This window comes from Marmota monax, unplaced genomic scaffold, assembly GCF_021218885.2.
Source record: "Marmota monax isolate L192 unplaced genomic scaffold, Marmota_monax_Labrador192_F-V1.1 WCK01_AAM20220418_F8-fsc00042, whole genome shotgun sequence".
Taxonomy (NCBI): domain Eukaryota; kingdom Metazoa; phylum Chordata; class Mammalia; order Rodentia; family Sciuridae; genus Marmota; species Marmota monax.
In genome coordinates, this window is record NW_026693008.1 from 3778485 (window position 1) to 3805012 (window position 26528).

Sequence of the window (26528 nt, forward strand, 5' to 3'; positions counted from 1 at the left end):
AAGCGAAAGGAACTAGGGGAAGGAAGGCACCATCAGCTGCTCGGTACTATTAGACAACCCCACAGACCAAGGGAGTCGGTACATTAATATGCGGACGCTGCTCAATTCTTGGGGTGTGTCTTTCTCATCGGGGAGTGGGGGGGGCACTCCTCGGCTTACCTATTCCAGCGAGTCAAAATGGATGAAGAAAGGACTGAGACACCAGAAGAAACCTTGCTTTTTCTGGGGTAGGTTCATTACAGCATAAAGTGATCTCAGTTCTTGGGAACCTAAGAATGCTCATCATAGCTTTAGGGAGGTAGGCAAAAGCAGGGGTTCCACTTAAGAAGTTGAGCTGCATGATCGATTCGACAACACACTCAAAATTTGATTCCCTTGTATTTTAATTAGAGTGGGCGTCTGCGTAGTAAATCGCTGGAATCAGAGTTTTTACGGGTGGGACAAACTTGCTGCCCAGCCCCCACCGCCCAGGCGTGAAGCCTGGGGCTAGGAGATCGACCCTTTCTTCACCACACGGAAACTCGCACACTTCTTCTGAGTGATGACACCTCTTGATTTGGCCTCTCCAGACGGCCTGTTCTCCGCTGGTAAAAGTCACTGGTTTCTGTATCCCCCCCCCCCCAAGAACTTTTTTGTCCCCTGGAGGGGAACAGAGGTCAAGACAATGAGAAGTGGGGATCAAGGAGGAAAATAGCCACAAAAGGGAGGGGGGCTAGGAAGAAGTGAAGGCGTTAGGGTCAAAAGTGCTGCGACGCTGAGGCTTTGGGGACGCTCCGCACCCTCCCCCTCTCCAAGCCCTTTGCAACCGCCCTTTACGCCGCGGACACGGGAGAGTTAAGCCAATAAACACGTAAGCGCCGCTCCCTCCCCAATCGGCAAGATGCCTCGCCGGCTCTTGGCTGCATCGACAGCTTGCAACACTCGGCATCTTTTCTGGAGGCGCCTCCTTCACCGGCTGCAGATGGCATCCGGCTGTGGGCTTGGGGCTCGCAATTGATTCTCGCCCTTGCCCACCTCGGATCCACGGACGCACCTCTCCCTTCTCCTCCTCCCCTCGCGCTCCTGGGTCTAAGCCCAGCTCGCGATCGCCGGGCGGAGGAAGCAGTCGCGGCGGCCGAGGCTGAGCAGCAGCAGCAGCGCGCTAGCTCCCTGACCTGGGGAGAAGCGCCCACCCGCGAGAGCCGACCTCCGGCTGCCTCCAGCGCCCCCCACCTTTTGCACCCCAAATCGGGGGCTCCAGGGACCCCCCTTCCCAGACGCCACCATGCTGGACCCTTCGTCCAGCGAAGAGGAATCGGATGAGATCGTGGAGGAGGAGAGCGGCAAGGAGGTGCTCGGCTCGGCCGCGTCCGGAGCGCGCCTGTCTCCCAGCCGCACCAGTGAAGGCTCGGCCGGCAGCGCCGGGATGGGGGGCGGCGGCGGCTCTGGGGCCGGGGTGGGCGCAGGCGGCGGCGGGAGCGGCGGCTCGAGCAGCGGCGGCGGGGCCGGGGGGCTGCAGCCCAGCAGCCGAGCCGGCGGCGGCCGGCCCTCCAGCCCCAGCCCGTCGGTGGTGAGCGAGAAGGAGAAGGAAGAGTTAGAGCGGCTGCAGAAGGAGGAGGAGGAGAGGAAGAAGAGGCTGCAGCTCTATGTGTTCGTGATGCGCTGTATCGCCTACCCCTTCAACGCCAAGCAGCCCACCGACATGGCTCGGCGGCAGCAGAAGGTAGGTGCGCCTGGGAGGCCCAGGGAGCAGCCCCGGACGTCGCCAGGCGGGCGGGGCGAACAATGGGAACTGGCGGCGCAGCTGGCGAGGAGGAGTCGGAGCAGGTGGAGACCGCGCCCTGGGAGGAAGGGGCTGCGAGGCTGCCTCCCCGAGGCCCAGTCCGGCCCGGAGTTGCTGGGACCCGCGCGGGGCCTGGAGCGCAGCTCAGCGCCGCGTGCCGGGGCCTCCCTGCCAGGGTGCTGGGCAAGCAGGTCCCGCTGTGTAACCCCGTAGGCTCGGGAGTGACTTGCAACCCGCGGCGCCCAGAGAGGCCTTGCTCGCTTGCAGGGCTCCCAGCGCTCTCCAGCGGCCGGCGGCTGCGCTCAGCTCCGGCCCGCCCTCTTGGGCGTGCGCTAGGCGGGCGGGGGCACCCGGCAGGAGGGGGCGCCGGTGTGCTGGGAAGAGAGCACCTCCGAGTAGTGTTTAGCTCCCCGAGGACTCACGGTAGCCTCAGGGGCCAGCGGGAGAGACGCTGCGAAGGGCACCCTCCTCCCAGCTCATCAGCTGATCACCAACCCGGGTCGCCTAAGGGCCCTGGGGCACCTCTCCCCACTGGTCGCGGTTCTTTCCAATCGACCTTCCCCTTTCACACTGACTCCGGAGTAGGGGCGCGCCTGGTGGGCCTTCTGCCAGGGTCAGCACCTCCACCTTCTTCCCTTTGACCCTCTTCTCTTCCCAAGGTGACTTCGCTGCCACCTTCTGGCTCGCCGAGGCCCTCCAAACCCTGCTGCTTCATAAAGTGCAGCTGCAAAAAACCCCCTATTTCTATCAGCTATTCTCCAGCCAAAGAAAGGAGGGGAGTGGTGCACACGGCAGGGTGAGGGGCAGTGTCGGGGGACCAGCAGAGAAGCAGTCAGGAACCCAGGTGGAGTTAGTGAGGAAAGTCAGCAGTGGAGCTAGCAAGAAAGCCAGTGAAGCCCCCAAGGGGCTATGTGACCCCACCACATCAGGGCAGCTCTAACTCCATCAAGGGGGTTACTTTCTTAAAAGAGACTAGTGTCTTAAAATAGTGCATTTCTCCGTTGCTGTCTTTTAAGTCTGAATTATATGTTGCTGTAGTAGAGTGTTAGATTTTTCCATATTTATCTTACATCGTTATCTTGAATTAGCACAGATTCCTGTTTGTTTTGCTTACATACGTACACACATTACCCAACCCTGCCGATTTATTTCAGCCATCACAAGTTTGGATATCAGTTTTTACTAAGAAATAAAACTCATTTCCTGGCTAAGAGACAGAGGTGGGCTCTTCACCCCACCCTCAGAGTGACCCCTTACTTTTTTTTTTGGAGTATCATAGAGCAAAAGTATTCTCAGAGCAACGAAATGTATTTTTGTTGTTGTTGTTGTTGTTTTTAAGGTTGGATGTTGGGTCCACAGAACCAGACATTTCAATTTTCAGCTTGGAATTACTGCAGTAATTGTGTCTTCATAGCACTGCCAAATCCATCTCCAGCGTATCCCATTAGTGACAGCACTAACCAAAGATGTGCTATACTTTCACAATGAAAATAAAAATAAGGGGGGGAAAAACCCCTTTCATTAACAAAGTCTCAGTAACTGCGTCCTTTAAACAGATGATTTTTCTCCATTCCAACACTGTAACAGGAAAAAAAAAATCCCACCTAGACCCAGTTCTTCCAAACAAACCTTCAGCCATCTGACAAAGATCATTATGAGGTCACATTTTTCTGATCTGATTATATGTTTTACCTAAATGCATTCAAAGCTGTGGTTTTAAGGGGCAAGCTGCTTCTGTTTTAACCCATGACCTTAACATCAAAGAAACTCCAGAGCAGATAGATAACATTGCCCTTTGGTCAAACTATTTTTAGTTATTGCAGGAAAATATTGCTAAATATATATCCCAGCAAAGCAACCCCAGGGCCTGTTGGCTCTACTGAGAAGCTGAATATATATATATATATATATATATATATATATATATATATATATATATATATATATATCTTCTTATGTATAAGAGAAGATAAGCTTTTCCCATTGTATTTTGAAGTTTTTAATGCATTTCTGGAAAAGTATTTTTGCTCCTTCTCCAAATAAAAGTCTTAAAACTCTGATTTTTTTTTCTTGAATGAAAGATCAGTGAAAGTAATTGAAATGTTTTCATAATCATTGTGTTAAGACTGTGGCCAGCAAGTGGAATTGGAGAACTAAAATTAGCCTTGGAGAAATATAAACTACTTGTATATTAAACAGGAGTTCATAGTAGAATAGAAATGAACTAGAAAAACCCAGAGAGAAGTAAAATGATGTAGAGAAAGGGATTTAGTGACATGGGAGGCAAAAAGATAGAACTGTCTATGAAAAGGAATTGCTGAATAGAGGAAAAGATCATATTGTAGAAAGTATAATGCACCTTATAAAACTAAATAGTCTATATCATTACTATATGCAAGAGGCCACACTTTGATCATTTTTTAAGAAGATAAACTTTATTTTGTAGAATAGTTTTAAATTAGCTGAAAACTGAAAATCAAAATAGTACAGAGAGTTGCTATTGACCCTACAGCTAGTTTCCCCTATTATTACTTAATATCTTACGGTAGTATGGTACAAATGTTGTGATTGAAGGAGCCCCTAGCAATACATTGCTATAAAGTCCATAGTTTATTTAGATTTCCTTGGTTTTCATCTAAATTCCTTTTTCAGTTCTTTTTAATCATTTTAGTTCTCCTCAAACCCTATCAATATGCAAATTACCAAGAGAAAACTGAGATTCGAAGGTTTTGTGGTTGCCTAATACACTAAGTAGATAGGTAAATGAATGAGAATTAAGACATGGGGACATTCTGATTCCAAAGCCTATCTTTTGAATAGGAGAAACTGGCCCAAAATATTCTAGTACAAGAACAGAAGCACCATGATAGCATGTCAAGTGTACCTGTCCACCCAGGGTTATTTCTACTTGACTTGCTCTCTACCCCTCTTCCTCTGGGAACCAATCAAACAATCAACATGGGCATTTAGGTATTAACCTCATAAGGAATATAGAAGAAAGAGCTAAGCAGTTAGCTGGTAAATCCAAACACCAGACTGTTGTCAGTTTTGCTATGTTATTCTAGCTGAAAAAAAAAAGTATTTTATTTTAAAAGAATCATTGGGAAGGAGCCAGGGGAAAAGGTGCCATTGTTTGGATAATTTTGATAGTTAATTACTTGGGTTTCACTTTTCCTAGGGTGGGGGATAAGTACCTGGGCATTCCAACCATCTTATTTCATTAAAATACAAGACTCTGAACAGACAATTTGCAAACCCTATTTTATCATTTACAGGCATATTTTGCTTGCATTTCTGTGACTTTAAATATAACTTGATGGTGTTCATCATTTATGACCCCAAACAAAAAATTCCATACCCGACTGTCAAAATTTAGATTTCAGCAACTCATAATGACAACAGTTCTTTGCTTTCCCTGCCCCCTCTTCCCCCCATCCCTTCTTTTGTCAGAATGGTAGAATGAATACCTAGAAGTTGGCATGGCAAAGCTATACCATCTGTTTCTAAACTGTGTAGTAACGGTGATGGGTGGCTACCTCGTGTGAACTAGCTACATATAGATGTTACTGAGGGCGTGTACAAGCAGGCATTGTAAACAATTCTGTGTAATATTTAGATTGACAGCACCATTATTTTTAATTGGGAATCGTTCATCATGCCTGGATTATGAAGAGTCTGAAATGAGCCTTCTTTTCTTTGCATATGTAGGTGTGTGCGCCTGTACCTCTCTGTGCAGGTATTTATATGACGGTAGGAAGGAGTGATCCTAAAATTGTGTCTACTTCATGGTGACTCCTATTTCATTCAGGAGGACTTGATGACTGCACCAAATGTGTTATAAATTCAAGCTACTCATTTCCATGTGATTCAGCTTGTAACCTTCCCCTGAAAGTACAGCCAATGTTGAGTCACTTTTAGCCATAGAGAATCCATGTTTACCCATTTACTTATTTGGCTGTATTTGGGCACAACTTAACAGCGAGGCTTTTCATAAAATTTAAGACCTAGTACTGGTTAAGTCTGTGTGTGTGTGTGTGTGTGTGTGTGTGTGTGGATTTTAAATCAATAATAGTGATTCGTTCATTCTGATATGCTTGGAGGCCCTTGGATTGCTCCACTATTCAAAATTCTTAAGGTTCACTTTGTCAATGCAAAATATGATTTGCATTCAAAAAAATAAAATAGTCTAACCTTTTGAGAGAACTAAGTAACTGTTAAACCAGATTTCCTTCCAGCAGAATTACATGTTTCTCTTTTCATCAGAGGGAGAATTGAATTATTTAAATATGTTTTTTGACATTTTTCCCTGCAATCTCTTTGGTGCAGACAGAACTGTTATGCCCTGGTACTAGCAGAGACTTTCTGAAGATGCAGAATCTAGAAGAAGTAATAAAAGAGGTTTTTGCCTCATTACACACCTGAAATAGCCTCCCACTTCCCTAAAACCAGACTGAAGGACAAAGAAAATTAAATCTTTCATTCCTGAAGAATTGCACTGTGTAAAGTAATAAAAGTCAAATGATTCAGAGATCTTTCCCCTGCAAAAGCAAATTCAATACACAATCATAGGCTATCACTTTGAAATATGACCAGTATTTGATTTGGGGCCAGGTCTCTACAAACCGAAGCTGAAAAAGACGAGGAGAGTTCTCATCTCCAAATGAGTTTTAATAACCCACTGCACCAAGCACTCTTCCAAGCTTGGAGGCAAGAATCAAAAGCTGTCTGAGAGATCAGCTTGCTGATTTAGGGGAGTTTAGGCTTCATTTGGGAAGAGAACATATATGTGTCAAATAAGTTGGGAGAAGGAAAGTATTTAATAGTAAGAAGCTGGTTACAAGCTCTAAAGGAGAGAAGGGGGAAAGAGCATATGCATAAATTCATAAAGACTGGAAGTGATACAGGAAAAAATCCAGAAGGAAGCAGGCTACTTCAGATCTTGAAGAAGGAGCACAAGTTGGGTAAGCAGAAGGAGGGACAGGTATTCTAGTCTGCAAAAGAGCAGGAGGCAGCAGGAATGTAGAGAAGAGTCCCTGCTGGATTGGAAATGTTAGATCATTTTGATTCCAAGTGGCAGAAACCTAACACAAATGGCTGAATCAAAAAGAAAAGAATGTGGCGGGCAGGGAGACAGCTTCTTAGTAGGTATCATTGAAAAACCCCACAAAGAAAGAGAGTCTACAAGTTCAAATGAATACAGAATTTTGAAAAACTAGGTGACGGGGAAAGGCATGGCTATTGGAACATGCACTGGAGCTCAAACATGGCCACTAATGAATTGCTGGTTGTAGGCAAGTTGTTGGTCCCTGGGGTAATTTCTTCTTCATTTGAAGATGGGGATTGGGAAGCTCCCAGAGATTTCTAAGGTCTCTCCCAATGTAATCACTTGTTGTTCTTTCTGGACCATGAGGTCACTCTTTATGAAGACTTATAAGTTCTTGGGGCTGAGGTTGTGGCTCAGAGGTAGAGTGCTCGCCTACCATGCGTGAAGCACCGGGTTCAATCCTCAGCACCACATAAAAATAAAAGTAAAAAATTAAAGATATTGTATCCACCTATAACTAAAAAATAAATAAGTATTTTTAAAAAAGACTTATAAGTTCTTTAAACTTGGATTTGCTTATGTTTTTACAAGATAAGGCACAGTCTTCAAAGAATCCCTGATGGTTAGATGAAGTTAGAATTTGTTGAACCCAACTTCTTCAATTTTCAGATGAGGAGATCCGATCTCAAAAGGTTAGAAGAAAACAGATCTCATGGGAGAGGGTAAAGCCTACCCCAGAGAGCCATAGAGGTACTTTGTTTACAAAACACTTTTCAAATTTTTCAGTTTTTTGAACTAATTATCAACATTTAAAGCTATCAAGGTTCTCTCTCTCTCTCTCTCTCTCTCTCTCTCTCTCTCTCTCTCTCTCTCTCTCTCTCTCTCTCTTTTTAATGTGGATTTCTGGCTTCTCTTAAAATGGGAAGATGTTGCAGGACGAGGCCAAAGTTTTCATAGATTTGCAAAAGGCAACAGCAGTAAGACTCCCCAGCCATCACTTAAATAGTGGAATCTTCATCAGGTTTAACTGAATTATACTGTTCCAAGTGGAAAATCATATATACATGCGTGCAATAAGACGGCAGCTCATGGTTTTTGTTGACACCATTTCTTAACAAGTATTGATGGTTAGGTCCTGGCCCCTGTAAATCCTCCTAGTGAGTAATCTGGAATTTTGAAGTCTATGCTGTTTCTTGTTATTGTAACAGTTTATTGTTTCTGCACAGTTGTAGCAGTGAGGGTCAGAATCACCTTTTTTATTTTTTGTCTGCCGCTCCAAGCAAGTGATGGAATGAATTTTCTGTTCTTAACAGGAAATAAAAGTAAAGAAGTCAGCCAATAGTTTGAGGCTGGTAGTTGCTATGGATAATCTTGACTGACGATGAAGAACAGAAATTAAGATCTTAGACTCTGAATCTAGAAGGCCTGGGTTTGCTTCCTAACTGTTAGAGGCTCTGTGATCTTGGGCAATTTATTTCATCTGTCTGAGGTTCCGTTGACTTACCCTCCCGTAAAAACGGGCTAGCCGTGGTACCTCCATGATTGGGTTCCTGTGGAATGGAGATAATCAATCAAAGCTCTCAGAAACAGGTCTGGCATGCGGTACATGCAATGTGCGTATTAGCTCTTGTTATTGATAGGTTGATATATGTAGCTGTGTGTTATTTTTATTGCTATGTTGATATATGCAGCAATGTATTATTTTTAATCTGTAAAAGGATCAAGCAAATTAATATATGTGAAGTTCTGGCCAGAGAGAGCCTTATAGCTGTCATCGTTGTCATGGTCATCACCATCAACATGATGAGCAGACCCAGGAGGCAGGTGGTTTAGATTATAGCATCCTCCACAAGCCAGCTGGGGTCAAGGGCACAGTACCTCCCGCCTTCCTCTTTCATTGAGCTGTATTACTTCAGACAAAGAATGGGCTATTTCTCTGGCTTTAAAAACTCACTTTGAACAAAAGCAGTAAGGATAGGTTTGCCAGGCAATTTGTCAAATGGTGGATGCCAAGCACGCTTTGATGGGGTACAGGTGCCACAGGCTTATCAGAGGACTTGTAAAGGGTCCCACAGCAGTGCTTACTCCTCATGTGGCCTTTCTTATTCTTGCTTTTATGGAGGAGGTCACTTACCTCTTCAAATCTTGATATTTTGGTCCTGATTCAAATGTGTGGTTTTTTTTTTTGTTGTTGTTGTTTTTTTAAGTGTTGAATGATGTACCCCTGTCATCCCAGTAGCTTGGGAGGCTGAGCCAGGAGGATCACAAGTTCAAAGCCAGCCTCAGCAACTTAGCAAGGCCCTAAACAACTCAGAGAGACCCTGTCTCTAAATAAAATACAAAAAAGGACTGGGGATGTGGCTCAATGGTTAAGAACCCCTGGGTTTAATCCCTGGTACAAAAAAAAAAAAAGTGTTGGTTTACCTTATTGGTATTTACTATTGCCATTACAAGTAATCTCACCAATTACATGTTTTTGTATGTGTGTAAGGAGTAAATTCCAAGAATATCTGACTAACTGTAAGTGCATCTATCTAAACATATATACACATATGTATATGCACACATATGTATTATTCATCTATCAAGGAAAAGAAGCCTCACGTGAATAGACAATGTGCAGACAGAGCACAGTGAGTTTCAGCTCTGTTCTCAGTCCCTGGTTCAAATTCTTGCTTGGTTTTGTGACCTGGTGCTGGGTGATTGTTACAATTTAGAGGTGAGGTATCTCCCCAAACCTCCTGTTAGTGCAGGCATATTTAGAGGTGAAATGATTGGATTATGAGAGCTGTATCCTAATCAGTCCTAATCGGAAGGTGGGTCACTAGGGGCAAGCCCTGGAAGGGAGAAATCTTCCCTGTGGTCCTTTCCCTCACTTTCTCTCTCTGCTTACTGACCCCACCATGACCTGAGCAGCTTTCCTCTGGGCCCTTCTCCCAGAATGTGCTGCCTCAGCTCGGGCCCAGAGCAATGGAGTTGGCCATCTCTAGACTGAGACTTCTGAAGCCATGAGCCCCAGATAAACTTTCCCTCTTCTGATTTGCTCTTGTGGGGTGTTTCCGTCACAGCAACACAAACCTAACTTAAAAGGTGAGCTTATGCAAATTACCCATCTCTTTATGTCTTCATGTTCTCCTTTGTAAAATTGAGGAAAAACAATAGAGAGGATTACAAGAGAAGATGGGTGCCAATTGTTTGGCAAGACCTCAGGATGGGATGGATGCTCAGCAAACATGAGCAGCAACAGGAATAACAGCGCTCATGCATTTAGGTCCACTAAAGGTCCCCACACTATTTCAGACTTAGACACCTTTACTGGAGCCACTCCTTATTCTAGAAGGTCTTTCTCGCCTTTCTTCCTTGGATTTGTTCTTCTTTGTTCTTTAATTAGCTCAAGTGTCATCTCCTTTAGGAAACTTTATCAAACCTTCATATTGGGCTCAGTCTCTCACAACTCTGTAGTCTGCCCCTCTTAGCTCCTGTGCACTGTGTTAAATTAGCTGTTATGCCAGGTGCGGTGGCACACAACTGTAATCCCAGTGGCTCTGGAGGCTGAGGCAGGAGGATTGTGAGTTCAAAGCCAGCCTCAGCAAAAGTGAGGCGCTAAGCAATTCAGTGAGACCCTGTCTCTAAATAAAATACAAAATAGGGCTGGGGATGGGGCTCAGTGGTGGAGTACCCCTGAGTTACTTCTGTGAACCTTTAGTGGACCACCCTGACCCTGGGGACAAAAAAAAAATTATCTTTTATGTGTGCATCTCTCTCACCAGGCTTTAAGAACTCCCAAAACAAAGTCACTGTACTCCATTTGATTTCCCCATCCCCTAAACAGTGTTTGGGCACATAGTAGGTGTTCAGCAAATGTTTAGTCTTCGTACTGATGCTTTATTTCTTAGAGAGTTTTCAAGATGAGGAGGTGAACGGGTTTTAAATACAATCTGCTTGTACTACAGAGACACAAGTTATTTACTTTAATAAAATCTTCTCCGTGGAAAACATGAAGGGTGAAGCAATTTCCAAGTGATTTCAAGATAATTTATGCCACGGAAACATGCTATCGATTACCTCAAGACTTGGCTTGTTTATACCAAGAACTGACAAATTCCTAGTTCCAATATGGACAAAAGTCTCTTAAAAGCCATCCACAAGTATGAATCGCTTGCAATAGCTAAATCTGAATTGAACCGTAGTGCACATGTCTAAATGGCCAAACATTAAAATAAAAATGAGCCACAGTGAGAACTAAGTTTCTATGTTGGGTTTGTGTTTTATAACAAACTGTATTTAAATTAGCTTTCTCTGGGGGAAAAAGTCAAGAGCATTATAGTGAAATTTATGCTATACACACACACATATACATAAATACATATATACATATATATATATTATATATATATGTCTATACACGCATACATATGTATACCATTCCCAGCCCTTTTTATTTTTTTATTTTAAGTTGCTTAGGGCCTCTTTAAATTGCTGAGACTGTCTTTGACTTGTAATCCTCCTGCCTCAAGCCTTCCAAGGGGCTGGGATTATAGGAGTGCACCACAGTATCTAGTTGCTTAAAATATCATCAGTCACAAGGTTGTCAAAGTTATGTCATAGAGTCTGTAAGTTCTATATGTTTAGACATAACTGTGCTTCTTTTCTGGACTTTTATTCTTTTATGAGATTTGGCATTATTTTCCCTGTTCTTTTAATGTAAGCTGTCTAAGGTCTCTTCCAGATGGAGCGAGAATATAAATAAATTATAACTCTGGGACTATTGCATATTGAACATGTAAGAAGAACATAATATGCATAAAATATCTATTAAAAAAAGGACAATTACTTCTTAGGTATGGCCTTTTCTTGATACCTTTCACTATTCAAAGGGGAAGAAATTGCCCTTTTACTGTATCATTCCTTTCATTTTAACAAGTGGGAAAAAGATTTGAAAAATGCATTGAATTATCAAGTCTTCAAATGTTCCAATCTGCTGGCTGGTATTGTAAAGTTGAACGATAGGGAGGAAATCGATCATGTACTGCTGGCCTTTCCACAGACTATGAGAGGAAAATATCAACTTCATCTTTGGTAGTTCTCTAAATCACTTCTGTAGAGTAGTAAAGTTCTGAGATACTTTGAAATTAACTTTTTTTTTTTTTAAGTCCCTAAGTGTTGCAGGAGCACATGCTAAACTTCAAACCCTTCAGGGGCTGTAACGTTTTCAAAAAGACAATGGGATTTTGGCAAACACGCAGAGAATCTACTGTGCCACTTAAGAAAGCAAATGGAAAACATTGAAAAATTTTTGCAAATAATTACGCCTTCTGCAGAAAAAAAAACAGCCTTTTGGTGTGGCTGGTAGGCTCAGAGTTGTTTAAGTAAATGAGTTGAAATATATCTATGAACATCAACTTTGGTGATTGTTTTTTTCTGAAATATGTAGCAACTGCTGTCTATAAAGCAACGTGTCGTAACATACTGTGTTCAAAACATTTCTTGGGGGCTTTTCCATATTCAGTGTTTGTTTGTTAGACATCATCACACAATGTTATACATTGTTTAGAGACACTTGTACATAAAGGAACTTACTAGATCCTATAGGCAAAACGCACAGAGATGTTTTAGACAGCCTTCCTGACCTCGGGGAATCTGCTGGTCTGGTTGGAGATTGGAGGAGCACCTACATAGAATAGCGTAAGACAGGATGGGCTGAGTGTCTGAATGTCTAGTCTTCGCACTGACACTTTATTTCCTAGAGAGTTTCGGAGATGAGGAGGTGACACAGAGCAATGACTACCCAGAATACACATCTTTTTAAAAAGTTACTTTTTCTTCTAGTTCTTTGTCATAACTGAGTTCTTTGTCATAACTATGGCTGTAGCTGCTAACATCTCTATGTTGAGAATTCTCCAGTCTCTGTCTTCTGTAGACCACCAACCCTTTATGCCTGCTCACCTCCATGAGTGCCGTTAGAGGAGTGGCTGCGTGGGTGTTGAATGTCGTGAACGCCTTGTTCTGACCTATAGGGAGGTTAGGAACTTGGATTGGAACGTGAATCAACCTCCTGCTTTGTTCTGCAGGGAAGTTTTGGTGCCAAAATATGGTCAGCTGACTTGAACAGGAGGAAGTTTCACCATGAAGTTGATGTCATTTTGGGTACAAGTGCTTTCCTATGATGAGGGCCAGTAGCCAGAGGTTCATAGAAAGCACAGACCAGCCAGAAGACATCGGAAAAAATATTGACCTTCAAGATATCTCCCCTGGCTGGCCTCAGACCACTCAACAGTAACATGTTATCTTCTCATCCATATTATTGGTTTTATTGGATTTTTTAAAATTTGGGTTTTTTTTTTAGATATACATGACAGTAGAGTGTATTTTGATATATCATACATACATGGAGTATGACTTATTCTTCTTAGGATCCCATTCTTGTGGTTGTACATGATGTGGAGTTTCCCTGGTTGTGTATTCATACTTGAACACAGGAAAGTGATGTCCAGCTCATTCCACTATCTTTGCTATTCCCATCCCCCTACCCTTCCCTTCATTCCCCTTTGTCTAATCGAATGAACTTCTATTCTCCCCCACCCCCTTATTGTGTGTTAGCATCAGCATATCAGAGAGAACATTCAGCCTTTGGTTTGGGGGGATTGGCTTATTTCACTTCACATGATAGTCTCCAGTTCCATCCATTTTACTGGCAAAAGTCACAAAGTCATCCTTCTTTATGACTTTTAATATTCCACTGTGTACGTCTGCCACATTCTATTTCTCTATTCATCTGCTGAAGGGCATCTAGGTTGGTTCCATAGCTTAGCTCTTATGAATTGAGCTGCTATAAACATTGATGTGGTTGTGTCACTGTAGAACGTTGATTTCAAGTTTTTTATGTGTCAATAGACATGTATGATTTGGATCTGGGCAGAGGGATGGAGAAAAGCTACGTGCTCCGGCCAGCCTTCCAGAATTCTCCTCCTTGTGATTTCATGTTCCAGTTGAAGTTAGAGCTCTCCTGAGAGGTCAGGGTGCCTTGATCTGAGAGAAGAGTCAGATGTCCTTGGATCATCTGGTCAGTGCACCGTCCTATCGGCTTCAGAATACCCCATCAGCTATCAGAGGGTCTCCACTCTCGGGAGGTGGGTGCATTCGCAGCTAAGGAACAGTTCAGGTTGGAACGTGAGGCAGGAGATTAGGTCCTTCAGGGTCAGCATGAGGAAAGAGAGAACTACAGCAAGCCTCAGGCAAGAGGTATATCATGGTTAAAGGAAGTTGGGACCAGATAATGGTAACCAGGGAAACTTACAGGGCTTCATCGGTTCCTTATTGGCTAGGGGGTAGTGGGGTAGGGGGGCTTTTCAAAATGATATGCATCCCTGAGTCGCTCTGATGTCCAATAACACTGGCTATCCAAACTGCCTGAGACACCCGGGTGATGGCCAGAGGAAGGGTGATTGGCCTTGACTTTGTCTTAAAGTGATTTGCTTTCCCACAAATCATTTTGAGGCTTCAATTTTTCAAAAAGTATGGTCATCACCAACAAGATGAGGACATTATTTGCTCCATCATTTCTCCCTGGCCAGGTTGGAAACATGTTCCTATAAATTTTGTGGGGGTTTGGGTTTTTTGTTGTTGTTGTTGTTGTTGTTGTTTTGGTATCAGGAACTGAACCCAGTGCCACTTAACCACCAAGCCACATCTCCAGACCATTTTTGACTTTTATTTAGTTATTGTGGTGCTGGGGATTGAACTCAGGGCCTTGTGCATGCAAGGCAAGCACTCTACCAACTGAGCCACATCCCCAGTCCCTTTTTTGTATTTTATTTAGAGACAGGGTCTCACTGAGTTGCTTAGCGCCTCACTTTTGCTGAGGCTGGCTTTGAACTCAGAATCCTCCTGCCTCAGCCTCCTGAACTGCACTGGGATTACAAGCATGTACCACTGTGCCTGACTCCTATGAGGTGTTTTTTTTTTTTTTTTTTTTTTTGTACCAGGGATTGAACTCAGGAGCACTCGACCACTGAGCCCCAGCCCCAGCCCTATTTTGTACTTTATTTAGAGACAGGGTCTCACTGAGCTGCTTAGGGCCTCACTTTTGCTGAGGCTGGCTTTGAACTCACTTTGGCCTCCTGAGCTGCTGGGATGACAGGCATGCACCACTGCACCCAGCCATCCTTGAGGTTTTGACAAAAGCCACATGATGTTTGCCAGGCTTCCTGGGAAAAAGAAAAGGATTTCTTCCCCCCCTGCCTACTTTGCTGAGACAGCCTCTGAGCGACTGTGTGTTGTAATTCAGTGTGATCGAGACCTTCAGAGTCAGGAGACGCTGTCAAGGTCTGCACTTGTTTTAATTAATTAGAAGGATGTCCCCCTCCTGCCCTGACCCCTGGCTGCAGTTCTAAACAATTGTAGATCTGCCATTTACTCTAAAGAGCTTTTCATATTTCCCCCCTCTGTTTCTAGGAGGACAGCCCAAAGCTATCTTTTCAGTCAATATTCAATTAGGATTCCTGTTGTGTGAAGCTCCTACAGAGCTTCGTCACACAGCCGCTCGGCTTTTCCACACACCTCCATTTGCTTTTGTGAGGAAAACAATCCATCATTTTTTTTTCCACTCCAGAAAAGTGGTTCTGCTGCAAGCCTCATTTCAATAGGATGCCAAATTAACAGCGTCTGCTTACTTCCTTATGACCTGGCAATAAATGACTGCGAGAATCATTGGAAAAGAAAAACAAATGCACCATTATACATATTGGATCCCTGCGCACATTGAGGGAGGTTTATGATCCAGAACACTTCCCTCTCCGTCCGCAGCAAGAACTCTGGGCCTTCCCTTTTCTGTGCCCTCATGCAAAGGCTTTTATGTAAGGCTTTCCCGAATCACTCTCCTTGGGCATATCTTTTTGTTTCCCGAACAATCCCATACTCAATACCATCTTTGTCATTGAACTGTGGTTTCAGAACAAAAACAATTCACTCCTAGGATTTAAAAAAAAAAAAAAAAAGATTTCTTTTGTTCAAATGTTATAGCAACAAAGATATTAGAGAATATGATGATTCCTTTGGATTTTATTTATAGCAAATTAACCTGTCTCGTTTAACAGCCAGATCTTTGGAGAAAATAGCCATCTGAGACATTTCCATTAAGTTGAAGGAGGATTTTAAACTTGTTCCTTAACTCTTGACTCATCCAAGCAACATGGGTCTTTAAAGCGATGTGGATAATCTACCAATTTACCCAGTGAAATTAACCCATATGAACTGCTCATATGCTGTGATATGCTGATTTTTTAAGTCCATTGAGTATAAACCAAGGAGTGGGATACCTGGGTTAAATGGTGGTTCCATTCCCAGTTTTCTGAGGAATATCCATACTGCTTTCCAGAATGGTTGCACCAATTTGCAGTCCCACCAGCAATGTAGGAGTGTGCCTTTTCCCCCCACATCCTCACTAACCCTTCTTGTTTGTAGAGTAGCTTTGATTGGCTTGCACTTTGTAAATATAATAAAATCTATAGATCCTATTTTTCGTGGACGTGATTGGGCATCTACTTTTTCAACCCCCACTTTCAAGCAATTTCTTTTCAGATTCCTTCATATCCCTCTCTTCAGAAAGAGACTTTAAGCCTATCAGCACATGGTACTGTACTTGAAGTACAATTGGTTCATGAAAGACAAAGTGACCTAATTGATGTAATGAGACTGAAGGGAAGGATTTGTATGCTGTGTTGGGGAGAGAAGTGCTGCTCCCCCTCCCCTGACCAATAGAACCCAGGAAGAATGTGCTATGATGGCTGCTGGCAGCCATCTTAGCACTAGGAGGAGACTCAACCTAAGCCATAGTTGGGACTGAAGGTTGTGAGGCAAGGGAGACGTGGAAATAACTTGAGCTCTTGGTGTCAATGTTGGGCCATGAAAACAAACCAGGCCTGGACTCTGCATTACATCAGGACTTCCAACAATATTGTCAATTCCCTTGGTGTGTATGTGTGTGTGTGTGTGTGTGTGTAATTTTGCAATCTACTTTTTTTGCACATCATTAGATAAAGGAAATTTTACCATGTCAGTGAATATAAAAAATATGTCCTTCTAACTGACATCAGTAGTCAATCTTTTTAAGAATGTATCATAATTTATTTAATCCATTATCGATTGATCTGTCTTTCACTATTCTGCAGTGAGCCTCTTTGTCCACATCTTTCTCTACCCTTTTATTGCCTGTTTGTATTTCATCTTTCACCAGCTCCCTGCTCTACCATCCACAACTATATTTATTATTTGTTTTTAAGACTTTATTCTATTTTATTTTATTTTTTTAAACTTTTTAATTTTTTTAAGTTGTTGATAGTCCTTTATTTATTTTATGTGATGCTGAGAATTGAACTCAGTTGCCTTACACATGCCAGGCAAGTGCACTACCACTGAGCCACAGCCCCAGCCCTTTTAGAGACAAGGTCTCCCTAAGTTGCTTAGGGACTCACTAAATTGCTGAGGCTGGCTTTGAATTTGCAATCCCTCTTTCTCAGCCTCCCAAGCCCCATGCACCACCACACCTGATTTCTTCTATCACTTTTATTATTTCATTTTTTACCTTTATGTTTCAGAATCATTGGATATTTACGTTGATATAATGAGTGAATCCTCAGACCAATTTACATTTTTAACAAATGAATGGTCAGTGGTCTCAACATCATAGACTTTGAAATAATCTGTGTTCAGGTTATCTTAAACGCCTACATATTCAAAAACATTCTTATTAGTGATTGAAGTTTGGCTTTTGTTTTGCTTTGGATAGAAAGACATTGATGTATCTTATGGTTTGGATGTGAAGTGTCCCACATGTGAGAAGGTGCAGGAAGGTCCAGAGGAGACATGACTGGGTGGTGAGAGCCTTAACCTAATCAGTGAATGAACCCCTGATGGGATTAACTGGGTGGTGGCTGGAGGCAGGTGGGGGTGGCTGGAGGAGGTGGCATTGGGGGCGTGGCTTTGGGGTCTCTATGTGTCTCTGGAGAGTGGAGTCTCTCTCTGCTTCCTGGTCACCATGTGAGCTGCTTCCCTCCACCACACTCTTTCTCCATGATGTCCTGCCTCCCCTCGAGCCCCGAGGAGTGGAGCCTGCTGTCTATGGACTGAGACCTCTGACACCCTGAGCCCCCAAATCAACTTTTCCTCCCCTAAAACTGTTCTGGTTGGGTCCTTTAGTCACAGAAGCAAAATAGCTGAGTAAAACAATTATCTTCTCTCAGCAAGGTGTGACCCACAGCCTTCAGAAACTCTAGAATAGAATTCAGTATGTTCCAGGAAAGACCATGTTCCTGCCACGAGAGACACTGATGGCCCACTCTAGTGTTCACGGGACACGGCTGCAAATGGAGCATGTTGTGAGAAATATGTTGCTTTTTAAAAAAAAATTTTTTTTTAGTTGTTGATAGACTTTTATTTTATTTATTTATATGTGGTGCTGAGAATCCAACCCAGGGTCTCCCACATGCCAGGCAAGTGCCCCACGGCTCAGCCACCACCCCCGCCTCGAATCTGTCGCTTTAACAGGGAGATCAGTCATTTAATTCTATCCTGACCACACCGACTGGGTCTCTCTATTTGTGTAACTTAGGAAGTGTTGAGTTGTGGGTTGGAGTTGTTGAAAAGCAGCTCATTTCGATCCCTTTCTGAGCAGACACGAAGGCATTCCAGCTCATTCCGTGGACACATTCCCTTTCTCAAAGGCCTTGGAAATGCTCCGTGCATGCCAACAGCACTGCAGGAAGTTGAGCATCAAGGGACACCAGGAGTCCAGAAGCCAATCTTTCTTCCTACTTATTTTGTTTTATATATTTTAGGAGCTTTCTCACAGTTTATCACTGTCTTCTTGACTGTCGGCCATCCATATGGAAAACGGGGTGACTGGGGTGATGGACCCTGTTTGGACTTGGCCTGGTGGAAGTACCTTTTATTTCCTGGAGGCTCTTTATGTAGTCTTTCATTCTGCCTTTAGAAAGAGAGGGTAATAGTGGCAAGTGACCACAGGGACGTGTTCCTCTGTTTGAACTGCTGTTCATTTGGAAATTCGGTTCACAAAATTAACAGGTCAAGTGCAAGATAAAGCATTTGCTCCTCCATGGGGGAAGGCCTTCTAGGGCTTGCGAATTTTCTTAGATATCAAGGAGGTCTGGGAAATGGGTTCCAGAAGATGTTATCAGACCAATAGCTTTTACATTTTTAAAAAATTTTTTTGTTTGTGTTTTATTTTTTTTAAATACATGACAGTGGAATGCATTACAGTTCTTATTACAAATATAGAGTATGGTTTTTCATATCCTTGTATATAGAGTATGTTCACGCCAATTCATGCCTTTATACGTTTATGTTTTTTCATTACCATTCTTATTACACATATATACCACAATGTTTCATATCTGTTTATATATAAAAGTATGTTGACACCCAATCTGAGTCTTCATACATGTGCTCTGGATAATGATGTCCATCCCATTCCACCGCCCTTGCTAATCCCCTGCCCCCTCCCTTTCCCTCCCAGCCCTAGGATGATCAAAAGTTGGAAATATCAGTAATAGGTCTCTGATCTGAAAAATTCCCAAAGGAGAAAGCAAAGGGAGGTGGCTCGTGGCTTGTGGACACATCTAGAAGGAGATAGCTTCTCATCCAAGCCCTAGAATATTCCTGGAATGGCCAAAAGTGGAAATTGGAGATTGGCTTCATCCAAATATTGAGATACAGAAATGCAGGACATTTGGAAAGATGTAGAGTGGTATATTTTGATTAGAGCCTAGGATATGCTTCAGAAAATTCAAAGTTAATGGAGACCGGGGGGTGGGGGTGGGGGGGCAGATGGGTCCCCGTCAGGGCAGATCTCAACAGTCGCAGCAGTGAGCTTGTATTTATTTTATGTACAAGGGGGAAAGAGGTAGTAATGATTTTTTAGTAAGGGAAGGCTCTGCTTAAGTGATTTTTTTTTTTTTTGATAAGCCTATGTGGTGTGGGTTAGGAGAAGAGAGGTCCATGGAGGAAGAAATGTTCACAGTGTATTGAGGGGGCCGTCAGGAACCGGACTTGACTCCTGGCCAAGGAAAAAGAGACAAGAGAATGGAGGCCAAAGTCATCTCAGAGGAAATGCCGATGGGATTTTGTGACTCTAAGTGGTGAGACCGGAACATTTTGTCCTATCAAAAAGCAAAGAAGTCATTAACAAAGTAGTCAGAGCTACTAGGATCCCATCAAGAGGACTCGAGAGCCTCCTCGAATAGGCTCTGACCAGCCCAAGAGGGGACAGTGTGAAGGTTTAGAAAGAGTGGAAATTGCTTCAAACCATGACATTTGTTCATATCGACCCATTGATAGTGACATTAAGAGAAAGAGACTCATCTTGTTGGTCTGTTTGGGAAGATGCTAGAAAGACCTATATATTATGAAAGAGAAAATGGATCCAAGGAAGGACCCACGCATTTATTCTCTTTCCTCAGGACAGGGCATCAGGCCAACCAGTTGGGGGAAGTTTCTCCTTTGAGAACACATGACGTAATATATAAAGAAGGAATGGCAGAGCTGGGTGCTGTGGCTCACACCTGTCATCCCAGCAGCTCGGGAGGCTGAGGCAGGAGGATCGTGAGTTCAAAGCCAGCCTCAGCCACTTAGCAAGGCCCTAGGCAGCAAAACAAGACCCTGTCCCTAAATAAAATATTAAAAGGGGCTGGGGATGGGGCTGAGTTGTTGAGCACCTCTGGGTTCTATTTCTGGTACCCAAAGGAAAAAAAAAATAGAAGGAATGACAGGATCAGATCATCATCACCATTTTACAACTCTAATGAATTGATGGATGGATCTAGGCAGCGGGTGGAGGGTTGACATTCTCAAGAGGGAAAAACTAGACTTTACAGGTCTTCTAATGGAAGTGCAGCATGCAGTCTAGCAAGTGGTCCTGCCAGAAACTGAACATAATTCTAACTATTCACCTGATTATTCAGAGAACAGGAAGTACATGGAGAGCAGAGCTTGCCAAGTACCACATGGGAACAAGATCAGGAAAGTTTGCGCAATCAGAAGTTGATTTTTTTTTTTTTTTTTTTGTACCAGGGATTGAATCCAGAGGTGTTTAACCACCAAGCCACATCCCAACCCTTTTTAAAAATATTTTTTTTTTTATTTAGAGACAGGGTCTCACTAAGTTAATTAGGGCCTCATAAGTTGTTGAGGCTGGCCTCTAACTTCAGTCCTCCTGCTTCAGCCTCCCTTGGGTTTACAGGTGTGCACTACCATGCCCAACTAGAATTTCCTTAAAATAAAACCAGGCCTCTTCAACAATATCAACAAAATACTGCCACAAGAAGGGATAGGTAAGAGAGGGAGGGCAAGAGGAAAACAATGGATAGATTAAAAGAAATTTAAAATTTAAATTAAAAGAATTTAAAAGTATTTTTCATGGAAAATACTTCAGGGCAATAGGGTTTCAATGGAGTTTGAAATTTAATCCAGATTCTCAAAGTTCACTCTTGCTAATTATGACAGTAGTTACAGTGATGCCGACCATCATCCCATTCCTGCTGACAGAATTGAGCATATTTCCTGTGTTTCCTCCTGACAGTATTGTAGGCCAATATACGGGGATGCTTACAGGTCAAAATTTATTGACCTGTATAATCTCGTATCTTCCTCAGACAGCTCCCCGAGATCTGTACTCATCACCTCTTCTTTAGAGGTAATGGAATGAGTGACAGATACAGAGTTCACATAACTTGCTCAAGGTCACGACATCTGGTAAACTGCAAATTCTAGGCAAAGGGCTAAGTTGTGGGCTTCTCAATATCTGGAAAGTTCTACTTGGGGGACTTTGGTGTGAGTCTTGGGATATGTAGTTCCATTTTACCTCACAGAGAATGGCTCGAAATGGCCAAGTACTTGTTCCTCAGGTTCTGTGAGCCTAGAAGTCTGACCCACGTTGGCCAATCTGATGGACATTTCCTCCTGAGATGAAGAGCATAGAGTAGTTATGAAGTGAAAAGAACCATTTAGGATTTACTCCATCCACAGGGAGACCATCCAGTGTCCAGTGGGGCTCAAGGTCGCCAAGCTGAGAGCCCCATCATAGGATGCAGTGTGCCCGTGACTGTTTCTGAGTATGAGAGGGATCTTTTTCCTCAAAGCTCAATTTTGGTTTCTGCCTATTTTATAAACCTTTCTGCCTTCTTGAAGATTCTATAGCTCTATAGCTCACCCAATATCTTTCCAGTAAGATTCTTTTTTTTTTAAATTCAGTTAGCCAGAATAAATTTCTTGGCACATACTTGTAATCACAGCGGCTCAAGAGGCTGAGGCAGGAGGACAGCAAGTTCAGAGCCAGCCTCAGCAATTAGGGAGTTGCTAAGCAACTCAGGGAAGCCCTGTCTCTAAATAAAATATGAAAAGGGCTGGGGATGGGGCTCAGTGGTTGAGCACCCCTGAGTTCAATCCCTGCTGCCAAAAAAAAAAAAAAAGAAGAAGAAGTTTCATTGAAAACCCAAGAATCCTGATTAACATGTGGCCAGAGTTGGACCACAAGCTCATCTGAATTTGGGACGATCATTTTGCCAAAATCACAAAATAAGGGAGTAGTCTCCATCTTTTCTTATGTTTATCCACTGAGAATCCTGTGTCATTAGCATGTGGAATAACCTACCTCATTGAGATGCTGAAGTCTCTGGTTACGGTTTGGGAATAGTTCAGAAGTCTTGTGAGCTCAGGATCCTAAGGCCTTCCTTAAGTTGGCTTCATACTTCCATTGGCCACTGCTCCCCTCCCAACATGGATGCTGCTGCTTCTTGGCTTTGGAAGGCATTGATCGGGGTGGGGATACTCCTTAGTAGAACATAGGAAGAAAAGGAAAAGGGGGAGAGAATCTACACATGGATCAAACTCGGGGAAAAAAAAATTTGAACTAGCTCAAAGGAATAGGAAGCTATGTCCAAAAGTGGGTGTTACCAGCCTCAATCAGGTTTGCCTTTCTTTGCACTTTCTAGCCTGGATTTTCATTTTCAATCAGGTGGTTTTACTGTTTGATGTTTTGCCTCTCCTTACAGTTCAGTGGAGCCTAAGGTGTTTGATGTCAGCCCAAAGAAACCATGTGATTGCGAATGGATGACATTTATGCTCCTTAAGTTCATACCAAGTGGTAGTAACTGAATTTCATGATTTAACCCTTTATGTTTCCTTTCCTGACAATGGAAACGTGGGCTCAATGAGATATCCTTTGGGAGGAGCAAAACAATAATATTGATCCCTACCCACAAGTATCTTGAGCTCTGGATGATGCAGTTTTATTCAAGCCTTTAGATTTTTATATAGTTGACAACGGCTTAGATGTTGACAGTAGATATTTGCAAAGCCCTAGATAATGTTTTATTTTAAAGGAAAAAAAAAAAGTATTGGTCTTTTTACATTCTGAAGTTCTAGTGAGGCTTTTCATTGTCTTCTAACAATCCATTTTCCTTTACTTCCAAATACCAGAACCTGATATTTTTTCCACGCTGAAAAGAAAACAAAGATTTTTTTTTCCAGCTCCTCTCTTATATATAGGTGTTATACCAAGACTAAGTCCCTGGTCCATAGGATGAAGTCAGTGACTTCTAGGAAGTCTCATGAAGGAGGCGTCCTCTCCCTTCCTTCTTCTTTCCTCTTTCATGCTGGATAGAAAGACCCAATGGCTGGAGCTTGAGCAGCTACCTTGGACCATGAGAGAAGTTTTGTTATGAAAATGGTAGAGAAAAAGAACTGGAAGTGTTTAGGGGCTGAGGCAAGGTTTCCTCTACATCTGTACTTCTTTGCTTTAACTTTGATTTCATGCACACACACACGCACGCAGGCACGTGCACACACATGCGCGCGCACACACACATACACACACACACACACCAGGTGCTATCTTGTTTATATCACTGTTGGAGTCTATTATAATTCAATTTTATTTATTTTAGAAATACAAACATAAGATACTGCTTTTAACATAGAAATCTCAGCTATTCCTTTTTCAGGTCCATGAATCTTTGTTATTTAGTAACTTTCTAATAATGAAAATGTGTGTGTTTATAGTAAAAACAAATAGTAAGGAAATAGAGTGAGGTATCATTTTCTGTTTAATATTGATTAACAATCACTAAAATGGTCGAGTATTATAATGTTTGGATGATTAATTCACTTTAATTTAAAACTGCCTCATTTGTCTCCTGGGAAAGAGCATTCTTGATAGAATTATCTGTTAATGTTTTTGTTTTTTTGAAGTTTAGAAAAAAAATGGGAAATTAATTTATCCAATGGAACAATAAAAGCAAAAATTTCATTATACTAGAGCCCGATAGTGTCGCTAAACTTAGTGATGAATTGACATTTTTATTTTAAACACCTTTGTCACAGTCTTTACAGAATGCCAGGCATCCCAGGGGTTAGGAAGAAAACTAGCTCCCCACCAGGCTGATTGGGCTTAATTCTAAGACCCTTCCAAATGAACCTTGGTTAAAGAGCGCAGATATGTTTGCATAGTTGTGACGATGATGGGGAGTATAAAACTTTTGAATTATCCTAATTCAAAGCAAAGACTGTGTCTATACAGGGAGATTATGTCCGTGTCTCCCAGTCAGAGGGCCTGTGCCTCGTGAAGACCAGACCCTGGCTCCTCGTGTTGATCCTGGCAAAGACCCTTAAACCTCTGAGCCTCAACTTCTCTCATCTACAAAAATGAGGCAAATTGCTGCCTTGTAGAATTTTCATCCAGGCACCTATATCTAACATATTGCTATGCATATGACCTACAGACAATAAGAAAACACTTATAATTATTATTGTTAATGAGTCAATGGATAATTAGTATGATTATGTAGAAAGTCAAGCACATAGTTGATGTGAAATGAATAACAGAATTATTTTCATTGGTTATACATTAGACGGATGTACAGAAGAAAATTCTCATTCAATAATGGTTAGAAATCCAGACTCTTGAACCTGACTCTCTGGGTTCCAATCCCATCCCTACCACTTACCAGCTGTGTGACTTTGGGAAAATTACTTAAACTCCCTGGACTTCAGTTTCCTCCTGGGTTCTTGTGAAGCTTCAGCAAGATGATATGTATAATGCTGTTAGAATAATGTCTCTTTTGAGTGGGGGCCAGTACTAGGGATTGAACTGAGGGGTGTTCCACCACTGAGCCCCATCCTCAGCCCTATTCTGTATTTTATTTAGAGACAGGGTCTCCCCGAGTTGCTTAGCGCCTTACCATTGCTGAGGCTGACTTTGAACTCTGGATCCTCCTACCTCAGCCTCCCAAGCTGCTGGGATCATAGGTATGCGCCACCGCGCCCAGCTAGAATAATGTCTTGATGCTGGTGACTGTTGTATTTGTATCAGTTCTTTTTATTGCCAGGTATGCATGAGAACACACACAGAGACACACCAGGTGCTGTCCTGTTTGGACCCATGATGAATGAGGTCCACATAGATTTGTCTTCTGTATAAACTATCCCAAATATGGTAGTTTATTTAAAATAAAAGAATCTGCTTCTTGGATGTGGCTTAAATATTTTTTTTCCCCACAGCTGGGTTCGATCTGAGGACATCTATTGTATCAATCTACACTCTTGGCTAAAGTCCCAAGACCAGGAGAACTGTCAACGGTAACATTCTCCATACACGAATACCGTCTTTCACTTAAAGGAAATGAATCATTTTTTTTTCTCCACTCCCATTTGTCAGGGCAGAGAACCACGGGGAGAGGGAAATCATATGTTGACATATTTGGAAAAGAAAATTATAGTTGGCAGGCAGAGTTTCTAATTGCCTGCTTAGGGAAGTCCCATTATTACAAGGGAATGCCTGGTGGCCGTAGGATTTTCCAACTTATTTCCTTTTGATTCTGCATCTTGCAGATCCCAGGGTCAAAAAATCAAGGTCCAGGGGGTAATGTTTTCTCCTGAGAAAAGACAGTCATGAGGCATAGGAGTACCCATGGAGAATCTGGGCCAGGGGGCTGCCTTTTACCTGTTCTGGATGAAAAGATTTATCTTCTCTCACTTACTACTGGATAAGGTCTTCCTCCTGACAGCCCTTGTGTTGGCTGGTGCCTAACAATGGATTTAGATGAGACTCAGAGGAGATATTCGCTGGCAATAAGGACTATTAAAGAAGAGAATGTTACAGGGATAAAATGACAAATCTCATTTGCTGCCTGGAGACGGGGAAGGGAGTAAATGAGCTCCTTGCGACTCTAAAGGGAGTGGATTTTTTAGGTGAACGAATTCAGAGATCTCTCTGGTTCTTGGAGGTGCCAAGATCACTGGAACTACGAAACCGGATTTTAAGTAATTGGTTCTGTTGCAATTTCTGGCCATGTTCTGCAGATCACAAAGGATCAGCAGTAGTCCAGGAAAAATACATATATAAATCAGAATCTTATGTACCTGCAGAAATTCAAATGGGTTTCTCCAAATACCTTGGAAAATTGTCCATCCTTAATTTGAACTTTTTGTGGGGGGAGGGTATGGGGCATTGAACCCAGGAGCACTCAACCACTGAGCCCCATCCCCAGCCCATTTTTTGTATTTTATTTAGAGACAGGGTCTCACTGAGTTGCTGAGAGCCTTGCTTAGTTGCTGAGGCTGGCTTTGAACTTGCAATCCTCCTGCCTCAGCCTCCTGAGTTGCTGGGGTTATGGGCATGCACCACTGTCCCCTGGCCTTAATATGAATTTT

At 42.8% G+C, this 26528-nt stretch overlaps 1 protein-coding gene across 8 annotated transcripts in view; it reads left to right on the forward strand.

The window, feature by feature from the left end:
* The first annotated feature begins 868 nt into the window (after positions 1 to 868).
* The window catches only part of Cadps (calcium dependent secretion activator), a 480326-nt gene continuing 454666 nt past the window's right edge, over positions 869 to 26528 (forward strand). For 4 of the 8 annotated variants that reach the window (XM_058582085.1, XM_058582091.1, XM_058582088.1 and 1 more), the window contains exon 1: positions 870 to 1702. In XM_058582085.1, coding sequence (XP_058438068.1) covers positions 1265 to 1702 — 438 coding nt within the window. In that variant the 5' untranslated portion in view covers positions 870 to 1264. Of the gene's footprint in view, positions 1703 to 26528 lie in introns of all 8 variants that reach the window. The other 4 variants (XM_058582086.1, XM_058582087.1, XM_058582089.1 and 1 more) reach the window with 2 other exon arrangements.